This window comes from Elephantulus edwardii, unplaced genomic scaffold, assembly GCF_000299155.1.
Source record: "Elephantulus edwardii isolate Elephantulus edwardi_28Jun2011 unplaced genomic scaffold, EleEdw1.0 scaffold00283, whole genome shotgun sequence".
NCBI lineage: Eukaryota > Metazoa > Chordata > Mammalia > Macroscelidea > Macroscelididae > Elephantulus > Elephantulus edwardii.
Genome location: NW_006400033.1, coordinates 549,842 through 571,772, shown reverse-complemented (window position 1 = coordinate 571,772; position 21,931 = coordinate 549,842). Strand labels below are relative to the sequence as shown.

The 21,931-nt window shown below is 45.6% G+C and overlaps 1 protein-coding gene and 1 pseudogene across 1 annotated transcript in view; both read right to left on the bottom strand.

Annotated features, from left to right (window-relative positions):
* The window catches only part of LOC102854660 (receptor expression-enhancing protein 1-like), a 79,314-nt gene that overhangs the window by 41,605 nt on the left and 15,778 nt on the right, over positions 1 to 21,931 (bottom strand). The window contains exons 2-4 of the mRNA XM_006900367.1: positions 16,084 to 16,160; positions 11,984 to 12,104; positions 7,526 to 7,639 (exon numbers count right to left, since the gene is read on the bottom strand). Coding sequence (XP_006900429.1) covers positions 7,526 to 7,639; positions 11,984 to 12,104; positions 16,084 to 16,151 — 303 coding nt within the window. The 5' untranslated portion in view covers positions 16,152 to 16,160. The remainder of the gene's footprint in view (positions 1 to 7,525; positions 7,640 to 11,983; positions 12,105 to 16,083; positions 16,161 to 21,931) is intronic.
* Positions 17,753 to 18,720, bottom strand: LOC102854250 (annotated as a pseudogene).

The following is a 21,931-nucleotide window of genomic DNA, read 5'->3' as shown; positions in this document are numbered from 1 at the left end:
TTAAAAAGGTGGAAGGTCAGCCAAAGAGAGGAAGACCCTCAATCAGATGGACAGGTACAGTGACTGCATCGATGAGACCAAGTGTTTCAGAGATGAGGACGACACAGGCTAGGACAAGGTTCAGGTCTGCTTTTCAAAGGGACGCTATGAGTCGTACTCCACTTGATGACACGTAGCAACAACAAAGCTTGTCTCCAATGCCTGTATTTTGGACATAATTCATGCTAGTAAGCATTGCTTTGTTTGTGGCAGCCAACAACACATATAATAGTATTTTATTCTTTTAATATTTACTGAGCACCTACTAGGGATGTGGATAAGAGACTACAAACAAGAGACCACTGGAGAACAAAGAGGAAGTGATCAGAGAAGGCCTCATGGAGAGGGAGGTATTTGATCCTTGAAGGAGCTGAGAAAGGACAATATCAGTGAACAAAGGCAGAGGCAGGAAAGGCAATATTCTAGAAATAGCAAGTAGAACAGGACAGAGGGTGGTGCTTTGGGGTGCAGTATGAGAAGAGCTGGAAAAGGAGACAAGACTGGAAGGCTGGGGTCAGGGCCAAACCACACAAGGCCTCAACAGGGATGAGAGGCAGCAGGCGAGTCCACCTCTTGGGTAGCTACTACAACAGCCCAAGCTAGAAGGGAGAATGCAGGGGCAAGAGGCCCAGGAAAACGAAATGGCAAAAGGTTGAGACCAAGGGTAAGAAGGTGATGCATCAAAGATGACTGAGGAAGAAGCTGCACTGCAATCCCAAAGGTGCATGGTTTGAATACACCAGATGCTCCACTGGAGAAGGAGGGGCAATTTCCTCCTATGCCAGTTGGATCTGATTCGATGGTACACAAGGGGGGGGGGGCAGAAAAGTATATTTTTGAAAGATGACTGAGGTCTGGAAGCGTGGTTGGTGACTTTGTTATTTGTATCAGAAAGAGGGGATACAAGAGGAGGGGGCAGATTTGGAGTAGGGAAAAGTTGCCTAAGGATTGTACAGGGCTCAGCAGAGAACAAGGACGCTAGATGTGAGCTTGCAAAGACAGGCTGAGGCAGAGAAGCCCTCTGGGACGCCTGGCATCAGGGGACAGGCAGCCAGCTATGAGAGAAAAAAAGAAAAAGGGGTGAAATGGCCTTAGGAAGAGGAGAAGGAAAGGTTGAGAGGGACCCCAGAGAAATGCCAGCCCACTGCGGGGAGTGAGGGGCGGGAGGGGGAATGAGCATGAGTCAACATGGAGATGTGGTCACCAAGGCCCAGGTCCAGCTCTTCTCACTCAGGGATGATTCTCCTCTGACTTTCCGGGTTCTTCTCTGAGGTCAGGCAGGTAAACTGCTCTTTCCCACTTGGACCTCTGACACATGACATTACAAATAATCCCCATAGAGAACCATAGGACAGAGTGAGCAAGTCTCAGCCTTCTTCAGCAGATTGCTGATGCCTTTTGTCTGTGTTGGTCCACTCCACAGGAGGGAGGTGAGGTAACACTCAAGGTGGAAGCATTGGAAGAACAAGAAACTAAAATTATAGGGCATTGTCTGACAAAACCACACCAGTGAAAAGTCATGCTTGATTCGGCTTAAGCATGTTTTGAAAGGTGCAAGCAGATTTGTTTGGGAGTCTAGAGTCAGGAATACGTCCAAACTATTTCAGTAGGCTGTCTAGAACAATTTGGATAGTGTAGGTGTATAAAGGTGGTTGCTGTGGTGAATTCTAAATATTAATTATATGTCCCACAGGCATCAGCTGAAACAGAAGAATGCTAGTGATGTAAACCAGCACAGTGGCTCGAGAGAGCTTCCGCTGGGGGCAACAGGACAAGAGATCAGACAACTGATTAAGCGGAGACAATGGAAAGTCGGGAAGTGAGACACAAAGATGTGCAAGAAACAGCACTTCTCTTTTCCTTAATCCCACAGGTATTAGCTGATACAATAAGGGTGTATATAAAAAAACAACAACAACCAAACCAATACCTGTTCCTTGATTAATTGTAAACAGGTAGTCTGGTTGTTGTGAGGATTTTCCCCTGCTAGGAATAAAACGTCGCTGAATACAGCCAACTCAAGTCTAGTCTGAAGCTGCAAATCATGAACTTCTGATCCCCAAAATAGTTTCATGGTGGTTTGGAAAAAACCATTTTATTGAAGCAAGTGGTTTAGCTAAAGTAGTAATGGTAGTAAAGATAAAGATAGGGAGAGCACTTTTTTTAAAAACACTATGTTGAACTTCCTCAGTTTTTTGTTTATTCTTAAGGCTAAATGGGAATAAAGAACAGAGTGGGAAAACATGACGATTTATCTCTCAGTGGATTAAGTCTAGCTGTTCAGACATTTGGGCCATAACCAAGGCTTGTCTATGCCCTGGTGGCCACTTAACTGCAGGCAAAGTGCCCGAGTTCTGACAAACAAGCAATGAGAAGGCTGTGTGTGAAAGCAGTGCCCCCAGGGGAGAGGATGGAGAAAAGGGACTCCAGCATAGGTGCTGACCCAGGGCAAGATCCATCTCCCTGTTTTCCTGGTGATTTGCATATTCAGAGACACCCAGGAGCTGCAGAGGTAAGAGATGCGGTCCTTCCTCAGTCAGAGCAGGTGTCCTCTGGCCAGTAGATGGGCAACAAATAAAGCAAAGCGAAACCAAAGGGGTTGAATTCAAAATAAGGCTCTGTGATGATGGAGGTGTCCTGCACCTATGCAAGCCACCAGCTACAAGAGCGCCTGAAAGAAGAGAGGAACTGAATTCCAAGTCTACCCAATGCAAAATCTAATGTAGGCAATCCCTGGTTTACAACGAGATCCAATTCCTACGTCTGCTTTAAAGAATGTGCAGGGAAGTGGGAACAGATGTATGTTTTCCAAGGAAAGGCCTGAAGTCTTTTCAATAATTTAAAAACTGCATGAGCACTGGCTATGATAAAGAAATTTGTTTAGCGTAGAAGGAGCTGGTTCATTTATTTTAAAGTGAGGGTAGAGTTATACACCATTGAATCAGCAAATAGGAGTTGTCTGTACAAAGGATGACATGGAGTGGGATTCTCTGCACCCACATATTAAACAGAGAGACTTGGGGGGATCAAAAAGGTTTTATTCTTCAAATCAATCAACAGGTTTAGGACACATGCATAGCACTAAGTTACTAGGAACCAGGGGTCTTTTTGTTGTGTTGCTCCAAAGCTAGCAAGACAAGACAGAACCCTGTAACCAGAGCAGCTAACAAGCTACTATGGAAAGAACAGATTCAAGGGTAGAAGCCATAAGCACACACACGGAAACCAACTTGGGGAGAAGGTTCTACAGTGCACAGAAGGTCCACTTAGAACTGTGGCCTCAGAAAGATGACTCTAATAGCTGGATTGGGACCATCGGGACTGTTCTAAGATAACCAAACATCACTTTCCTAGTTACAAGATAAGCAACAAATAAGGATGGCTTACCAGGCCTGGGAACTGGGAAGGTGGGCCAAACCTGGAACATGGTTTAATATCAAGGGCAATAGAGTGACTGGAAATACTTTACAGTTTTAGAACTTTTGTTCAATTGTGTTTTCTCACTTCATTTTCTCTTTCTAGTGAGACATTTGTGCTTAATACATTCCTTCAGGTTGTTGTTTGTTTTGTTTTTTTAAAAAAAATATTTCTAATTCTAATCTTAAGAAGACATGAACTTGGTCTTCTCCCTGCATGAGATTCAGGGCAAGAAAACAGCTAACACCAGAAACAGAACCAGCCAGGAGACTGGGCATGCTGACAGAGCAAGCTGGAGAATGGCTGTCCTCAGGAAGGAGCCAGAGTAGCTTAAGGGAGAGAAAAGAGGCTAACAGGCTTAGAGAGAAATGTCACACATCTGATTTTCTATTCTAAGATAAAATATAATTTATAATTACATGTATTTGTACCACAATATAGTTTACAGAGTTTGTTCCCAGTTCACAATGATCTGAAGAACTGTAAATATTAATTTTATTGGGGGCGGGAGGTCTACATTCTGTTTTTTAAAAAGTACTACCTAAAAGCATAGCTAAAAGAACCTGCCTTCTTCCATACAAGTCTGTGTTTCCTCCTGGAAGCCATGAAAGGATAGAAGGTGACAGAGATGAGGCACCAGGGCCTTGCCAACTCCCTGATCCACTCTCCTTTCAAATGCTCACCACTGGTTCATGTTCCTGTCACCTCATGATCTCTCTTACATCCCTCCAGATAAGTGCAATGTGAGAAGTAATTTGTGAGGGGAGGGCATTTTCTGGGAGCTAGAGACAGGCAGGATCCAAGTGATTCCAAATGGAGCCAGAAGCGGGGTATACTGCAGGCTTCCGGGGGCTGGGTTTTTGGAAGTGGACCAGCAGATTTTCCTTCTCAAGAGTCTTAGTGGACCCCCACCTTCCAACCTTTTGGCTAGCATGTTAACTACCTGCACCTCCGAGGAACTTCAAACCCTGTCACCGTCAAACACGAGTTAGAACTCACTCAATGGCAATGGGGTTTCTTGAGAAGGTGGTTGTTGTTATGGGTCATCAAGTCAGAAGTGACTCCTGGCTGACCTTTTAGTGGGTTTTCAGAGGCTGTAAGTTGCTTGGGAGGAGATTGCCTATTACCCCTTTGGAACAGCTGGTTGGATTCAAACCGCCTGCTTTTGGGTTGGCAGTACAACTCCTTACCCACGAGGCTATCAGAGCTCCCTCCTGGAAAGGTAGGGGGAGTTTAAGTCCCAGTTTTCTTGAAACAGACTGAGTGTATGCTTGCTGTCCCGCAGTGACTATTACAGCACACTTCCTGCTGTCTAACATGCTGTGATTTGGACAACAAATCAGCTGGTCACCCCAGCCATGGGTGACCGGCAGAAGGTGTTCTTTGCAGCCCCTTTCTTGAGGTAATCAAGAAGGCAGCTAAGAATTCTTCTGGGGGCAAAGGGCCAAACAGAGGTGGAAGGGTTTGTATTTCCATCATAGTACCTTCTCGCAGGCACTACGTGTTGGGGAAATAAACTGTCCCCCACACAACTTTCTTCTTTCTCAAGGTTAGTGCTTCTCAGGGGGAATAAGCCTGCATCCCCGGAAAGGTAAAGAAGTTGACTGTTCCAAGCTCAATCGCTTCTGTCCTTATGGGGTATCAGGCAGGGGCCTGTGTAGGGCCAGCTAATTAAAATTCATTTGGAGAAGAAACTGTCAAAAATAGAGATTCATGGGCCCACTGCCTTCAGTTCGTAGTCAGCACTTCTGAGAATCTACTAAAAAACAAAACCTAACAAAGCGTCCCTGTTGGTTGGGACATGGAAATCAGACTTTGGTCTTCTGGTGAGTCATCAAGGAGCCCTGGTGACTCAGTGATTATGAGCTTTTCTTGGCTAGCCAAGTTGGTCGATGGTTCAAATCTACCAGCTGATCTGTGGGAGAAAGATGAGTGAGTTGTGTCTGTAATATTTCAGGTTGGGCGGCCCTGCGGAGAAGCTCTGCTCTGTCCTACAGGGTGGCTGTGAGCTGGAATCCAAAGGGTGAGTGATTTGGTTTGAAGGGAGTCATTGCTGTTTGACCTCTGCCTGGAGTGCTCCACTGTTGCTACAGAAACCATTTATCTACACCTCAGCCAGGATAGATATTTAACTTTTTTTTTTAAAAAAAGTACACAGCTAGCTCTTTCTAAAACACAAAGTATTATTTTTGGAAGTGAAGATGTATTTTTCTCTCTCAAGATATTTCTATTTAGAGAGGAAAAGCAACATTCCCCCAAGATGGAACATCTCCTTGGAAGCCAAATTCAGCAGAAAGCGCAAGCTCCTTCCGTTATCTGAAAAGAATGAACGAGCAGTTATTTTGTAAGGCAAGTGCCAGGCTGTCTGGGGCTTCCTTCTGGTTTCAGCTGTTGTCTGGTGCCTGGCTGGAGAAGTCTCGGGAGCACGGGTCCCTGGGAGGTCACAGGGACAGGCGGTGACCGCTGAGGAACCTCGGGCCAAGACAGGCTCAAGGATCCGGAGGCTCCAGCTTGAGGCAGACCTGGAAAAGGACGGCCCTGCAGAAGTCACCATCAGAATGAATGTCCACATGCAGCCCAGCACAAGTCACTGTGATCCACACACCTTACACTCTACAACTGAACTGTGACTTGAGGAATCAGAAGCAGAGGATGGTGGGAAAGGACTTTTCATGTTGCAAGGCTGGCCTGACATGCTGAGAATTCACAAATGGTGTTCTCTTTGGGATTAAAAATAAATGCATGGAGTGATTCCATCTCAAACAGTAGTTTTACTTGGTAAACCACTGTTCCTCGTAACTCCCTTGAGACATCCAAGTAGATTTTTCTTCCAAAGATAGTCACTAGGAGCTCACAGCTTACTAGTGGCTACTGCACTGTGATGGGCAGGGACTCTAGGCAGTGGTGGTGGTGGGGAGCACAACATTTCCCACAGAAAGGGCAAGCCTTGTCTGAAACAGCAACCTCTGGCTTCCCATTCTTCCTCCTTCCCTCCTAGTCTGTGTCTGCAGAACTCCTTGACTTCCAACAAATACCTAATCCTTTCCCAGAAATGCTCCTGACATGTTTCTTCTCGATTCAGAGCACAGAAAACTCAGCTCAGGCCCCTGGCCCTTGGAGAGTCTCAGCACATGTTACCCTGCCAGCCCATCAAAGTGCATGGGGCACCCAGACCTGCATTAACCACCCTCTTTCAGGTCCTCTCTGGGCCTCACCGCCTCCCTCCCTAGACCTTTACCTCTCCATCCAAGTAGCTTCACTTTGATAATTCCACTCATTAACCACTGAATCTTCCTGAACACTAGCCTCACTGCCTCTCCTTCACCCCAGCCACGTGCAGACCTTTAGACTACAGTGGGGTTGCGGATAAAGGACTGTCACCGAGGAATTAGATGGCAACTGCTGGGTTTACTCCAAGAACACACAGCTGACTGACGGGTCTTTCCAGGGCTCACTACATAATGAAAAACTGACACAATTCTGAGCAGAGTGTGGAGTGAGAAGCAGCTGGGAAGGAACAGAGTAGAACGCAGAAGGCTCAAGGGAAGAGACCCTGTGGTCAGATCACAACATCCCACACGCCAGGGTCTACTTCAACCCTCCCTGTCTGGGGTATCGCTGCTACGCGCATCCATTGTCCTCCGTGCTGGCAATGCTGACCACTCAGCTTACCCTGGGTGGGCCCCGTCCGTCCTTGTCTGCTGGCCCCACGGGTGGGTGCTACTCACTCAGGAAGCCTCTCCACTCTGAGTTCTGTTACTCTCCATGGGATCTTGGGAGGATGGAGATGAGAGCCATTTCTCCTTCCCCTCTCCCTCTTTCTCTCAGGCTTAACTCAAAGTAACTTGGAGGCCTGAGATCCACAGAGAAGCTTCAGGGCCTCTGGAACATCTTAAGCTTACACATATCATGTATGTGTGTGTGCACATGCCCAGTGCTCGAGAGACAAGGGATCATAAAGAGATGAGGAAGGTAGACCTCAGCCTGCCTTGGGGGCTGCAATAGTGGAGCAGGGCAGGGTGGGGGGACAGAGATGCTCACACGCTGGGGGACAGGGGCTGGCTGGTACCTTGGAAGCAGCCATCACTGCTGCTGTGGCTGCCACGTTCAAGCCCCGCTTCCCGAAGTGCACAAGGGCATCGTAACTTCGGTCCTTTGCTTGGACCAGGCAATCATCAATTTCCTGTCAAAGAAGAAAAGAGGTGCCCTGAGACAGAAGGTCCGACTAGATCTCTGTTCTCTCTCCCTTCTCCCCAGCTCTGGACTTCAAGCCTGACTCACCAATGAGTCCATGAGTGCTAGACACTCTGAACACATGTGTACACATGCATGTGTGCACATGTGCGTGTGTGGAGGTTAGAGGGGGAAGAAAAATAAGAGATACTAAACCAGTCTCTATTGAGTTGATTACCATTAACGGTGACCCCTCATGTCACAACAGAACTGTGTTCCATAGGATTTTCCTTTTTTTTTTCTTATTTGTGTGTTTTTTTTCTATAATTATATTTTATTAATTTTCATAAACATTTACAGAGATTTTGGGTTTCCATTCATTCATTGTTGCACTATTTTCTCTACCCTCCTCCCAGTTTGTTCTTGTCCAAATGCCACAGTGCTTGTCAAAGCCAGTTCTGATTAATCTTCTTTGTCAGTGTGTCCTTTGCCATTCCCTATCACTCCTCCCTGAGAGAGACTTCACCCTGACTCATAAGGAAAAGGGGATGGCGTATTCTCTTAGCTACTTCCTGCTGAAAAGGGACGCTGTGGGTTTCAGGGTGAAGATCTTCTCTCACTACTCTAAAGGGCCCCTTTGGCAGTAGGAAACACATAGACTATTATGGAGATTGATTTTGGAATTTAGATGCACTCTTATTGATTGTGCTTGGCCGTACATGTTCATATCCTTGAAGATGTATCATGGGGGTGTTGCAACCCAGAAGACACAAATTTGACTAACAAGTTATAAGTACATGAGTCAAAAATTATGGAAAAGTAAAAGAAAAGATTCTTTCATTGTTTTACAAACCCTCCCCCAGGTCCCCTCCACCATGTAGCCCTCACTCTAGTCTCCTGTGATGACAGAAATACCTAGTTATATATCTCTTTTAAACAGTTTTCTCCCTCCTCTGTTTCAGTGCAGTATACATTATTGAACCCATCTTACTCAGTCTCTCCCCAACCCCAAGGACAGTCCCATTCTACAACAGTGGCATCATGTAATATTTGTCCTTTTGTGACTGGGATATTTCACTCAGCATAATGTTCTCCAGAGTCAACCATTTTGAATAATATTGCATGAGTTCCTTGTTTTTTAATGCAGCATAGTATTCCATTGTGCGAATATACCACAGCTTCTCTAACCATTTGTTTGTTGATGGGCACTTAGGTTGTTTCCAACTCCTTGCTATTATGAACAAAGCTGCAATAAACATGGGTGTGCATATATCTGCTTGGATGTCAGCTATGGTCTCTTCAGGGTATATTCCCAGTAGTGGAATTGCTGGGTCAAATGGTATCTCTATTTGCAACTTTTTGAGAAAGCGCCATACTGCTTTCCACAGGGGTTGCACCATTTTACACTCCCACCAACAGTGAATCAGGGTTCCAGTTTCTCCACAACCAGCATTTGTTGCTTGCTGTTCTGTTAAATTTTGCTATTTTGACTGGGGTGAAATGATATCTCATAGTTGTTTTAATTTGCATCTCTCTTAGGGCTAGGGATTTTGAGCATTTCTTCATGTGTTTGTTAGCTATCAGAATGTCGTCTTCGGTGAAGTGCCTGTTCATATAGGATTTTCAATGACAAATGTTTCTGGAAGCCTCAGGAGATTCAGGGGATAGGAAAAGGGAATTCTTTTTTTTAAAAAGTTGGTGACCTGTTGACTCAGGAAACATCTCTCTAACAGAAAATATTGATGTTTTTAAGATTCTACAACCTCCCAGCCTTCCAGGGAGATCCTGGGGGACCCTGAACATGGACAGTCCTGCTGTTCCATAGAAAGTGTGGGAAGAAGCCCATGTGGAAAGGATGCTAAGAATTGCGTGTCTAACCTCGACTCACCATCTTGGAAATCATCAGCCTCTCTCTGCTCAACTTCATTTCCTGAGAGATGAGAATCCTGATGGTAACTCAGCCCTGGAGTCCTGAGAGGACGGTGTGGGAGGGAGTGGCTGAGCACAGGGAGGCTGGACTCCACATGCCAGATACCCTGCTCCTCACCTGAGAGCCCTGGGCCCCAGCAGCTCTAACAGTCCGTTATCCGATCTCCTGACACATCACAATGCACATCAATGTGAAAGATCAGGAAGCAGAAAGAAATGAGGCTTATTTTTTTTCCAGCAAGGGATATTTTACAGATTGGGGAAAAAAAAAGCAGAACCTAGGACCCAGGCCACACCACTCAGCCAGATAGAGACGTGTTGGACGAGCAGGCCGAAGTCTCCATCAGGCACCAATGAAAGGCTAATACCGGCTTAGGTCAAATTCGGATCAACTGGTTTATCCACACGCTTTATTTGGGGTTATTTTGGTGCAGCTGGTGGCATATGCAAATGACTGTTCTGAACTCACCAAAGCTCAATGCAGAGGTCAGGTAGACAATACATTTGGCCTCAGTCGTGTTCAATATCTACATGCTGGTGACTGACCTTAATTTTAAAGTTTGCAGGGGAGCAAGGCAGCTCCCTGCTCAATTCTCTGATGACAGCTTCCTTGGGAAGGCACAGCAGGAAGGCCTCTAACAGTGACCCCCAGCTGACTCTATAAGTGGTCAATGGTAGCTCTTATGTGCCAGACGCCTTCATTTCAATGAAGAGCGCACTGGCAGCCTCGAGTTCAAGGAAAGAGAGGCAGGAAGTGTAGGGATCTAACAACCAGGTCAAGATGGACCTCTCCTGACCCCCAAATCCACCCTTCTGAGATGGGAAGTGTCACGTAGTTCCTAATGGGATTCTCATAATGTTTACAATAGCTTGCTCATATAGTTGATGTGTTCCCCAAAACTTACCGAGGTCAACTTTCAGAAACAACAGAAATGAATAGATCCTGACAAAGTGCTCCTATTTTATATAAAGAAGACTATAAAATCAAATTGCGATCAACAAATTATACAGCACTGCACATATTCATAGCTGGAGTATTTAGTTAGAATTAACAAATGATAAAGAAATGAAATTCCATGCTAGAGACAGTGACTGTAACAATGTGCCTGATGATATCAGAGCCTCTGAGGATGGACAACACAGGGTTGGGCAAGGCTGAGATTTGTTCATAAAATGAGTGAGTCATAGCTGACTTGAGGACACCTAACAGCAACAAGAAAACAGTTCTATTAATGTACATCATTATGAAGACCAAGAAGCACTGGCTTATGAGCAAATTTCCTCAAGATCTCAGCATATATATACTGTATATATGTATTGTTCATTGCCGTCGAGTTGAGCACAACTCACAGCGACCTTATGAACAAAAGGTCTGAAGCCTTTCTATAATTATCATCATTTCTCCAAGTTCATGGAGTTTCCAGAGGCATGTAGTTTAGGAAGTGGATGCCATTCCTGCTTCCAAACTTGACTCAATCTTGAATCAATCTGGGAGCGCCACCAAACACTGCCCACGATGGGTAGCCATTATGGTGTTTGGCACACCTATGGCACAGTTGTTCCATTATGGCATATAAAACCCAAATGGCACAAGGTTCAGTGTCGCAGCAAACCCAGATTACCTCATCACACCAAACTGCCCAGAGTGCTGTATGACTTAGAAGAATGTTGCTCCAAAATACAGTAACAAGGGATTAAAATATAATCCTCAGGGCCAACTTTTAAATATAAGGGCCCCCAGGAGGTCTTGTTGACTTTAAACAAAAGGCTTAAATAAATGTTGTTGTTGTTTAATGCCGTCGAGTCATAGACGACTCATAGCGACCCTATGAACGAACAGCCTGAGCACTGTTCATACATAGAGTTTCCAGAGGCAAGCCATTTTGGAAGTGGATGCCGCTCCTGCTTCCAGGGCTTAAATAAATACAACCAAACAATCCACACAGATCTTCAACCAAGACAATCTATGTGTAGGTTTGGTTTTTTAAAGCCATGCTTTAGAAATCTAAATAAAAGCTTACATCATCTCTATGTAAAAAAATACCTGTAAAAGGATGGGGATTAGCATAAAAAAAGGAAGGGAATTCCATCCAGGGGGCTGAATTATGAGTGAGTTTTTATTTCTTAAAATTTATGGAAGCACTGTACAAAAAATGGGCAATCTTAAATCTTTCAATCTGGGCGATTTAAAAGCCACTAGAGGGTCAGCTCTAAGTGGATTCTGACTCTATGTCAATGAAGTTTTTGAGGTTGGACAATAACTACTGATAAATAACATCTTTTAGAGAATTTCACTAATCTTCCTAAACATATCAGGGAAATATTATTGCCAGAAAAAAGACTTGAAGGGATAATGTGGGGGTAAATGAGAGCCAAAGGTGAAAGGGCAACCCTGGCTGGAAGGAGCCGGCTGGGAGAAGGTTACCTTCTCCTTTGAAGACAACGTGGGATGCACAAACTTCCGGTAGAGGAGGCTGGAGCCTTTGGTGTAGGGGGACAGCAGCCAGGCTACAAAAGCGATTTTCAGTTCATAATAGAACGGAAACCTGGAGAGACAGAGAAGAAAACACACGTCCTGTCAGGATGGACGCCACCTGGTCACAGGTGTGCTGCACACCCCTACGGAGTCCCCGGTGGGCAGGCGAGTACACACACACAAGCACACATGTGACAGTTCCAAGGCCTCTCTCAGAAAGCCCAATTCCTCTCTTCTTAGTGTCAAAGCAAACCAGGTGCCCAGACGTCTCCATCAATCACTTGATGCCCTGCCTGGCAAAAGCTGTCATGCCCTGAGGCCAGGATCCACCTCAGGGGAGAGGCAGGACTCTGTGTGTGTGTATGTGTGTGAGTGTGTGAGTGTGTGAGTGTGTGTGTGTGTCTCTCTCTCTGTTTCCTTGAGAGCCAAGGAGACACCACCTTGAGGAGGAAGCACAGCAGAGCTGAGCCAGCAGTGAAGAAAAAAAAAACACCTCAGTGCTCTTGGCTGTGTTCTGGGCCCAAAGAAGCCAAGGGCGAGAACCCAGCTCTCACCAGGGAACAGTGTGCTGCTCAAGGCAAGGACAGGCAAACAGGCCTTGATCTTTTTGATGCTAAGAGAAAGATGCCTGCAGGGTGCAGATGACACACGACTCTGGAGTCTGAAACCTGCACACTTGAGTGTTCATTTCTCCACTGCACAAACACCCAGCACCTGTATGTGTCAGCCTGTGCTCTGGATTGCCGATAACATGATGAACAAAGGAGAGCTGGTCCCTGTCTTCTGTGAGCTGCCAGTGTACTAGGAGACAGACAAGAAGCTGGCCCCTCTGGACCTACTCCCCTGGGGTAACAAATAAATCAAACAGTCTCAAAGATACACACTGAAAACCCGAGATGAGTGCCGCCCAGGGCCTCTGCTGGCTTGTGTGGTGCCTTTGTTAGACAATCAGTCCCTGCAGCAGGACGAGGTGCTGCAGGCGCCCAGCTTGGCAAGCAACACTTAGCCTGGATTCCAGCTGTCTCCCCCTCAACCAGCTACCTCATGATGGGACAAGCTGCTCGGCCAAACTTAGCAGTCCTGACGCTCAGAGGGAAACGATGGACCTTTCTAAGAGCAAATGATGGGAAGGAGTCGAGGTAAACCCTCCCTATTAGAAATAAAGGAGTGGGACCCAACCAACACTTTCTAGGGGCCACTTGACACTTCTTACTCTCTCACAGACTGCCAGATGGCCAGCCGGCCAGCTCTGACACGCCCCCAGGAACACTCGCCTAACAAGACAGAGTGAAGGCTGCCCAGACAGCAAGCAGTTGGCCGGAACTGCCAGAGCAGAGGCTGTGGTTCTACCACCTTTGAACTCTCTGGTGATTAAGGAGGAAATTCTGTTTTGAAAACAACCAGTTATTAGTCCCAAGGAGAAAGCAAATAACTTTGGCAAGCTTAGGCATCAACAAAAGACACAAATAATCCCTAGAGGACCTGTCACACTGCTGCTCCTCTAATTAGGAAAAAGACTTCTCCTCCCCCCAAAAGAGGTAATATAGGTACATCGCTTAAAACATTACAAAAACCCAAAGGTATACAAAAAAGAATCTGCTGCTCTCCCCTGGTGTCTGCAGGGGAGGCAATACCTCTTTTCCAAAAGCAAGGGGTATTATCAGTTTTTAGCGTGTTCTTCCAGAGTTAGATCATGTTGTTTTCAGATGCTGTTGCACCACCTGTGAAAGGATCCCAATGCTGTTCTATCCTGCATCATCCTCTCCATCCCTGACATGCTTGAACCCCCTGCGACAGTCACCATGTCAGTCCACTGTGCTGAGGGTCTTCCCCGCCATCTCTGACCCTCCACTGTAGTCTGTGTGACTGTAAGATGATGGCGAGGTGCAGTCACGGAACAGGCATATGCACCCCATGCCTCTGCCAGTCGGCCATGCTGCGGTGGCTTGTGTGGCTGGGATGCTTTAAGCTACAGCATGAGTATTTCAAATATCTGCAGTCATAGTGGACAGGTGTCAGCAAAGCTTCTGGACTATGACAAACCAGGAAGAAAGGGCTGCTGATCGATTTCTGAAAATTAGCCGAAGAAATGGCTGTTGGCCATGATCACAAGAGAACACTATCTGATAAAAGGCTGGGAGATGAGCCCTCACAAGGGTGGAAAACCAAACTCATCCCTCACTGTCAACAGTTGGTTCTGACTCACAGCAAACTTGCAGGACAGACTAGGTGGCCCCAAGGTCCCCAGAGCGCTATCTCCAAAGAGCGAACAGCTGGTGGTTCTAACTGCCGACTTCTAGGTGGGGAGTCCAATGCCTAACCCACCATGCCACCAGGGCTCATTCCCCAAGCGAATGCACTTAAAATCTACAGTGGCCGAGATGACATGAAGGTGATGCAGACCACATGAAGTTTCATAGTGCTGAGTCACATGAGTTAAAGTAATCTCAACAGTAACTAAAATCAAGACGCATGTAAAAGTCCCTTAACAACACCTCCCCACACCTTCCAATGCCCCAATGCCTTGTGTCCTCCTTCTCCTCTCCATCCTCTCCTCTCTCTCTCTCTCTCTCTCTCACACACACACACACACACACACACACACACTCACTCTCTCATAGCAGTGGGTGTATATTGCCTGACTCTTCTCAGTGGCTATCTATGGCTGTACCAGCATCCCCCTAGGCCCCCATGAGCCGGCCTCTACAATGACAGAGCTGCAGTGGCCTCCTCGTGTGTGCTTCTTCACGTCCACAGGACACGCACCCAGCCTTTTCTGAGGCTGTGGTACTCACACAGTGGCTGCCCCTCCTCACTGAGTATGTGAGAACGTGTTTCCCTCACTGTGTAGAGGGACCCGTGAGTGTCTGTCCCAACCTATGGAGTCCAGGGGCTTGAGGAGCGGATTGTGCTTTGGTCTCTGTGTGGTCCTCTGGGGCTACTGGAGGCCCTTGAAGCCCCTGCCAGCCGCTACACACCCTCCAGGGCCTCTGGGCTCCTCTTATAGGCCCCAGCCTTAAAAGCCTCCAGCCTCCAAAATCTCTGCCTTCTCAACACAGGACTTCTTGGCTAAACTCCTCCTGTGACAGCTCAGGGAGCAGACTCTGGGGTGGCCTCCAGGCCTGCCCATCCAGGTGCTGCCCCAGGGAGCTCTGGACTTACAAGAATGTGCTTACTCCACATTTGTGTTCTACTTGAATGACAGGGTTCCCCTGAAATGATGGATGGGGGACCAGGGGAATTCCCAGTCAACTCATCACAGAAGAATCACAAAGGAAGAGGTTTCTTCCCCAGGCAGGAAGCTGGCATTGCTATTCAGAAAAGGTAAAAAGGAAGCAGGTACAGCCCACTAATTTCTGGTCTTCTCAGGACTTCAGTTAAAAGGTGGGCCCTTTCTCGCTTTATTAGAATAACCAGAATTTCAAGGTGACATTCTACTGTTATTGACAATTATTACATTTTAATTGCTCAACTTTTCTCTGCCCCCGCCCCCCCCCGTCCCATTTTTCTACTAAAACCCAGCCACTATCTATTTATTGATTTGTTCTTGTATTGAAAGAGTCTTTCACTTACTCTGGAAAATTCCACTGGTGACATCCTAGGTGAAAGGTGTGGGCCAGGGATTAGGGATACCAAAAGGCAGGTTAAACATGTTCTCACCCCTATGGGTTTGTCACTGAGCAGGAGAATCAAGACAAAAAAGGTAACCCATCTATCAGATACCAGGAGAGAATGAAAGATGCCCTGGAGGAGAACAAAGCTTTGACGCTCTACAAATTTCCATTCATTACTCAGCAGCAGCCCTGTCATAGATCTTCTGTCTTGTCCGTCATTATACTCTCATTGCTCGGAATAACAATGGCAAACAAGATCAGCCGATAAACACTTATGTACGGAAAGAGTAACTTGTCCAAGCGAATGTCTTCTCAGTGACCAGTTAGACTCTCACACACCTGTCGCTGGCCTGAGGTCAGGTCTGAGGCTGATGCTACAGCCATTTCCCATTCCTCCTCTTGACTAGGAAATGTCCCAACTCCTGGAGCACTTACCAGCACAGGAAGATGTCTGTGAACGTCTCTGCTGTGGTGAAAAGTGCAAATATAATCCAGTACATCATCCACTTGACCTTTGGAAAGAAAAGGCAGAAAGCAAGGAGGTTAAGTCAAGGCGAATGGCGGCTCACGCTGGCTCACCTTAAGAAGAGTGGGCATAGACCTGACGCAGACACGGCCAGGCGCTGGTGACCCCTCATTCCTGTCCTTCTGCAGCTCCAGGCTGGTTTCACCACAGACTGTTTCCCAATGGACCCCCCATCCCAGGGTCAATGAGAGCTGGGATGCCTCCAGGAGCAGTCAGAGATCCAGGCAGATCTGCAAACCAGGACTGGCGACCTGCGATTCAGGCAGGTAACTTTTCCAGGACTAACAGCAGGTGAATAGGCTCTCCAGGCCTCTGTACATACACACATGAACCAGTCTAGACTCTGATAATGTCACCTGGTCCTTTCAGAAATCTTTCATGTGAAGAAGTCTATTATGGATCAAACTGAGTATTCTCCAAAATAGGTGCTAGAATCCCAACCCCAGGTGGCACAGTGGTTAAGCATTTGACTGGTAACCCAAAGGTGTGTGGTTTGAACCCATCAGCTGCTCTGGAAGATAAAGACGTGACAGTCTGTGTCTGTAAAGATTACGGCCTGGAAAACCCCACAGGACAGTTCTGCTCTGTCCGAGGCACTGGAACTGACCCCACAATGATGGAGTGGTTTGTTTTGTGAAAACTGTGCGTCAATCTATTTAGCAATAAGGTTTTCTTTGATGTGTTACTAAGGTGCATCAGTGTAGGGTATATCCTAAATGGAGTCACTTCTGGCTATAGTGAGCAAAGAGACTCAGAAACACACGAACACAGATGAGGGATGGTGGATGCCAAGGAACCGAGGAACGTGGAGCCAGAGCAGCTGAGCTGCGATCATCCCAACACAGCGGAGCCTTCCCCTGTGATCCCTCAGATGTGAGGGAATGAGTTTCCCCTTTTATTTATTTCTTTCTTAAATTAGTTTCTCTCTTTTTTTTGTGGAAAAAAATCTTTATTTTAAGAAAAAAATTTAGTTAACAAGTGTCACTTAGCAAAAGACACCCAAAAGGAAATCACAGTACAAAGAAAGGTTTAAGTCAAGGCCTTACCAATTCCTACAGTATTAGTATTGTGTCTCAATTTTCAAAATTAACTTTTAAAAGCTTAAAACTTAACCTAAGATTTTGAATGAAAACAAACTAGAATAAACAAACATAAGAAACGCTTCTCAAAAAAGAAAAAGAAAAGAAAAGAAATGCTTCTTTTTGGATTAGGGATCTAGCACCTTTGAGTTTTCCAAAAAAAGCATGTCTCTCAAATGTGTTTGCTGTAACGTGGTGACAAAGAGCCACATTTAACGTACTTCAAACTACCTTAACTCAGACATCACTCTGAAACATACTACCAAAATGTTAATTGAGAAAAGCTGAAAATAAGTTTTTTACCGTTTACTCAGTATCTTTATCACATGCTAGAAGAAAGTTTGAATGAGAAAACACTGAAGAGGTAATTTTTTTTAATCCAGATTTCACAACTCATGGTGCAAAATGGGTCCCACAGCTTCCTCTAAGTAATAAATGCTTTCCACTGCTTGCTGGCTGCCTGTGAAAATTTGAAGTTTTCTCAAATGCTTCTAGAAAACTAGTCATATCCACCCATGCTGTTCTGCTGACCGCTATAGCCAGGCCCATAACAGCCACTGACCGACTGGCTCTCAAGGCCAGTGTAAGTGGACTGGGTCGACACTCCCATGCCCTGCATCATTTAACTACTATAAGCCCCATTGCTAGTCCCTGTGGTTGAATTTAAGAAGAGCTCTATGTATCTGTGCTGCATGTTGGCTCTGTCTTTTGATATGGCAGCCACAGCTTCTCCATGAGTGGCAAACTCAACACCTGCTTCTCTGGTCACTCTTCCATCTGGGCCAATCTCAATATTCACTCTCACAGGGTTGAGTGGAGAGAAGAAGTTATAAATGTCATTCTCAGTCGCTTTGTATGGAAGCCCCCTCATGTGGACAGTGTCCAGTTGTGCTCTGAACCGCAAACTCGCTGTCTCCATATCTGTGATCATACATTCCTGACAGACAGTAACTGAGATCTCTTCCAAATAAGTCAGTGGTGAAACCATAGCTGTCACTGAGGCCACTATACTCCTTATAGTCCCCATAACCTGTGCTATAAGCCCCAGACCTCATTCTGTCAAAGCCTGCTTGTTTGACAATGCTAATGTATCTCCGGGCAGTACGTGGCCTGTCATAGTGGCCGGGTTGCTGCACAGACATGAACTTTAGAGGAGGATCAGAGTATCATCTCACTTCTTTCTGACTGCTTTTGAACACTTCTATATCCCTGTGCCCTATTCTTTCCTTGTGCTTCCCTAGAGCCTTCTCAGCTAATTCCTGTGAAGCAAATTGCACAAAAGCTTCGCCTGTAATCTTGCTCAGTGTCCACTGGCAAAGTGATCCCATTCAGTATGATTTCTAATCCCGAGAAGAACTGAACAATTTCTTCTTTTGTGCATCCAAATGGGAGTCCTCGAAGGCGCGAAAAGCCATCATTGGCAGTGTCGGCACTATTTGGACCTCTGTGCTTCAACACCCAATCCATTTCGGTTCTATGGGACTTGAATATCTCAAATAGTGGTGCCCCATGCTTTCTTTTTCTTCAGGATCATTTTTACATCATCTTCTGATTCAAGTTCAACAAAAGCTTCACCACTCTGCCTGCCTTCTTGGGTATAGATGAAATGAACACCTGCCATGCCATCATGAATTTTGCATTCAGACAGGAAATTCTGCACATCTCCAATAGAACAAGACCACAGCAAGCCGTGGAGCTTGACCACAAATCCTTCAGCTCCCTCAGGACCGAGCATCATGAAGACTTGACAGGTCAAGGGTCTAATCAGCTTACTGAGGGCTTTTTAGATGATAACAGAAGTCCAATCTCTGGCAGTTATTAATTATCCTCAGGCTCCATGATGCTGGGTTCCTGCTCCTCACATCCGGCACCTCCGGCCTGAGCACCTGCACCACCAGCTCTGGTAAGACGCAACACAACCATGGTTCTACCACTGAGCCGGAAACTAGTTTCTCTTTTTAAAAGCCAGACCAGCAAGCAACAAATGCTGGTGAGGTTGTGGAGAGAATGGAACCCTTATTCACTGCTGATGGGAGTGTAAAATGGTGAAACCACTGTGGAAAGCAGCATGGTGCTTTCTCCAAAAGTTGCAAATAGAGATACCACTTAACCCAGCAATTCCACTACTGGGAATATACCCTAAAGATACCATAACTGAGATCCAAGCAGATATCTGCACACCCATGTTTACTGTGGCTTTGTTCACAATAGCAAGGAATTGGATACAACCTAAGTGCCCATCAACGAACACATGGATAGAGAGAAGCTGTGGTATATTCACACAATGGAATACTACGCTGCATTGAAAAACAAGGAACTCATGAAATATTATACAAAATGGGTGACCCTGGAGGACATTATGCTGAGTGAAATATCTCAGTCACAAAAGGACAAATACTATATGGTGCCATTGTTGTAGAATGAGGCTGACATCAGGATGGGGGTAAGACTGAGAAAAACTGGATAAATTATGTTTACTGCATTGAAGCCGATGAGGGAGAGAATAGTTTAAAAGTAATATATTTTAGGGCATTATGATTATCATAAGAGTCTGGAATGAGGGTTGCAGAGTAGAGTATACTCAGGGTGGGGGTGGGGGTGTGCGGGGGAAATGGATACCAATGAAGGAGTTTTCCTTTTGCTTGTCAAGGAGAGGAGCGAACTGGTGGGAAGGGTGATGTTGGAGTGGGTGGGGAGAAAAGTGCAACAATGAATGAATGAAAATCCAAAATCTCTGTAGATGTTCATTGAAATTAAGAATGAAAAAAAAAAGTCATCAATTTAAAAAAAAAGCCACCCACTGTGATATTTTCTGTAATAACAACACTAAGACACACAAACTATGCCCCATGGCCTGTCCCCAAACTAGAATCTTTCTTTTAATCTCTCCTACCTGATCTTCTCATTTCATCTCCACTGTCCTCTTCCTCCTGTTAAGGCTATTCTTTTCTCACTCCTGACCCACTGCAGGCATCTCCTCACTGCTTCCCTTGTTGCCTAACTTTCCCCTCACCAACAGCCACACCAGTCTACAAAGGCACGGGCTGAAACCCATGAGGCCTCCGTGAAGAACCTTCCAGCTTGTAGAACCAAATCCAGTTCCTTAGTTGGCAACTTTTGGCTTCCATTAATGGTTGAACAGCTTCTATTAAACTCTCTCTCCTGCCAATAGCAATAACAAATTCTGTACAAAACACAAAACTACTGTCTGAAGGCAGTGGAGAGCAACTCAAAGCTGCAGAATGGGAAAGGATTTAATCTTTCAAATAAAGGAAATGTGATGGGTTAGATCCAAGTTGATATAACTATAGGCGCCTCCCGAGGCTGCCCATCACAGAGCTCAAGCAGAAACGTACAGCATAGTTGACACAGGAACTGCAGAATGGACTATGAGATTACCAAAAACCTGGGAATTCAAGGGGCCAAATTCCAGAAAGAAGGAATCCAAGAGATCTGAAAGCATGTGTCTACACCAGAACTTGCATGTGAATGCCATCATTCATCATAGTTAAAAAGTCACAACACTCTGAATCCTTTAATGAACAATGTCAATGGATAAACAAAATGGAACATACTTAAGCCATATAATAAGGAAAGATATTCTGACATGTGGTTCCATACAGGTGAACCTTGAAAATGCTATATTAATTGAAAGACTCATTCAAAAAACGATTCCATATTGTATAATTCCATTTAGTAAAACATCTCTCAAAAACCCCTCATTGCCTTTGAGTCAGAATTAAGTCCTAGAGGACCCTCCAGTGAGTTTTCTGAAGTTGTACATTGTATAAGAGGAGGCCTGTCTTTCCAGCATGGAGCAGCTGGTGGATTTGAACTGCTTGCCTTGGTAGTGCAACTGTTTACCACTAGGGCATTGTTCTTGGTCGGTGCCATTGAGCTGATCATGATTCATAGCGATCCTATGAACAACAGATTTGAAACTTGTCCTATCCTGTGCCAACCTCACAATCTTTGACACACTTGAGCCTATTGCTGCAGTCACTGTGTCAATCCACCTGGTTGAGGGCCTTCCTCTCCTTTGCCTTCCCTCTACCTCTTGAATCATGATGTCCTTCTCTAAGAAATAGCCTTTCCTAGCAACATTCTCAAAGGATGGGAGGTAAAGCTTTATCATCTTTGCCTCCAAGGAGCACTTTGGTTGCATCATCTCCAAGCCATATCTGTTTGGGTTTTTTTGCAGTTGATGGGATATATTCAGAGCTCTGTAAAAGTTCTAGAATAGGTAAATCCTTAGGGATAGTAAGTAGATTTATGGTTTGCAGGAGTCAGAAGGGAACTCTGGTGGTATACCCAAAAGTGGGTCGTTTGAATCCACCCACTACTGTACAGGAGAAACTGGGAAATGTCTTCCCAGGCCATTTCCTTTCATACAGCCTCTTAAACTCTTCTAGACGGTCAGATCACCAACTACTCATATGCAAATTCAAGCTGAAGCTGAGGAAAATTAAACCAAATCCAAGGCAACCGAAATATGACTTTGAGTCCATCCCACCTGAATTTCAGAACCATCTCAGGAACAGGTTTGAGGCTTTGAACACTAATGAGCGAAGGCCAGATGATTTGTGGGAGGATATCAAGGGTATCATCCAGGAAGAGTGCAAACTGTCATTGCAAAGACAGAAGAGAAAGAAAAGACCAAAATGGATGTCAGAAGATA